A 1576-nucleotide genomic window follows, 5' to 3' on the forward strand; every position below is an offset into this window, starting at 1 on the left:
AAAACTGCTCGGCCACGAAAGAATGGGAGGCACCAGAATCAAACAAAACATATGCAATGCAAGTAGAAACAAGAAGAATACCGTCAACAACTCTATTGGTCGATGACTGCGGGTCCTGGCCCTGTGCCTGCTACATGGGATAGAATCGGCCCTGAGCTGGCAAGGGAAGTAAGTCGAAAGACTGCGGATACTGAGCTGCGATATATACTCAACCCAGGGACTGAACATGTGGATATCCCCTTTGCTACTGCTGATGTGGTTGCTGGGGAGGTCTACTTAGCTGCCTCTGCTGCTGAGCCCTAGGAGCGGGAGCTGGAAGCTGCACTCGCTACTGATGCTACTACTGCTGACGCTGAGGAGGATGAGGAGGAGGCAATTATCGTGGCCTCTGCTGCTGTAAGGGGAGAGGGCAATCGCGCCTCTGATGCCCAGTCTGCCCACAACCATAGCAAATGCTTGAAAAAGGGATGAAAGATGGGGCGGCTGACTGCGCTAATGATGATGAAGCTGCTGTCAGAGCCACAGGCTGTTTAATCTCAGATCTACCCCTCTGTCTCTATTGATGGTGTTGACGGTAACTACCTGCTGATGCTCTCCTCTTCTGGTCTCCACTGGAACTCTGCTCTCGAGATCTCTAGATCATAGGCTAATCCTCCTCATATACCAAGGCCCTATACACGACCTCATCAAACATCCTCAGACAATGGCCCACTACTCGACTGTGTAGAACGGGACACAAACCATTCTGAAAATAGCGAGCTCTCATCTTCTCATCACCAGTGAGATGAGGAACAAATCTAGACAACTCTAAGAAACGGGCCTCATACTGGGACACCGTCATATCACCCTGAACAAGGGTCTCAAACTCCATCGCTCTCCTCTCACGCACATGCTCAGGGAAGAACTTCTGGACCATGAATTCCTCACACGTCCAGACAAAATATGGCCCACCCATGACAGACGACCACCAATGACGGGCCTCGCCCAAGAGAAGAAAGGTCGCTAAAGAAACACGTTGGTCTGTTGGACACTGTATCGTGTAAAAAATCCTTGCTATCTTTGTGTGCCAAACCTCGACGACAAATGGGTCTAGCTCACCCTTGAATCTCGGAGGGTCATGTTGCCTAAACTCTCTGAAAATAGTGCTAGCACGCGGTAAATCGCTCTGCTCAGAAACTGGAATGGCTGCAGGTTGATGATTCTTCAACGCAGCAGCGACAAGCTGCATCAACTACTGAAAATGCTCGGCACCGACTTGCATTATCGGGAAAGCAGGAGCAGCACTCACCTCGAGTGGAGGGACAGGTGCGCCTGATGGAGCTAGATCCTCTGTAACCGAAACAGCAGGCTCGAATGGGGAAACTGGTGGGGAACAGGAGCAACTGGAGGAACAGGTGCAACCAGAGGCTGAATCGGGACCTCGAGAATCGGATCCTCTAAGACGGGAGTTGAAAGCACTCGAGTCGAACGGGTCACTAGAGCAGGATGAGAACTGCGGCCAGGGGCACCATGGCCAGGGGTGCCCCACTTGGGTGGCATCGTCTTGTAACGCCCTGAAATTCGGGGGTCAAGCATA

At 51.8% G+C, this 1576-nt stretch overlaps 1 protein-coding gene across 1 annotated transcript; it reads right to left on the reverse strand.

Moving 5' to 3' along the window:
- Positions 1-299: 299 nt before the first annotated feature.
- LOC131254261 (uncharacterized) lies at positions 300-1228 on the reverse strand. The gene is made up of 2 exons (XM_058255251.1): positions 742-1228; positions 300-433 (listed from the first exon to the last, which is right to left on the reverse strand). The coding sequence occupies exons 1-2, from the start codon at positions 1226-1228 to the stop codon at positions 300-302; spliced, it is 621 nt and encodes a 206-aa protein (XP_058111234.1).
- Between the last annotated feature and the right edge of the window lie 348 nt (positions 1229-1576).

This window comes from Magnolia sinica, chromosome 8 (genome assembly GCF_029962835.1).
Source record: "Magnolia sinica isolate HGM2019 chromosome 8, MsV1, whole genome shotgun sequence".
In the NCBI taxonomy this organism is placed as follows: Eukaryota; Viridiplantae; Streptophyta; class Magnoliopsida; order Magnoliales; family Magnoliaceae; genus Magnolia; species Magnolia sinica.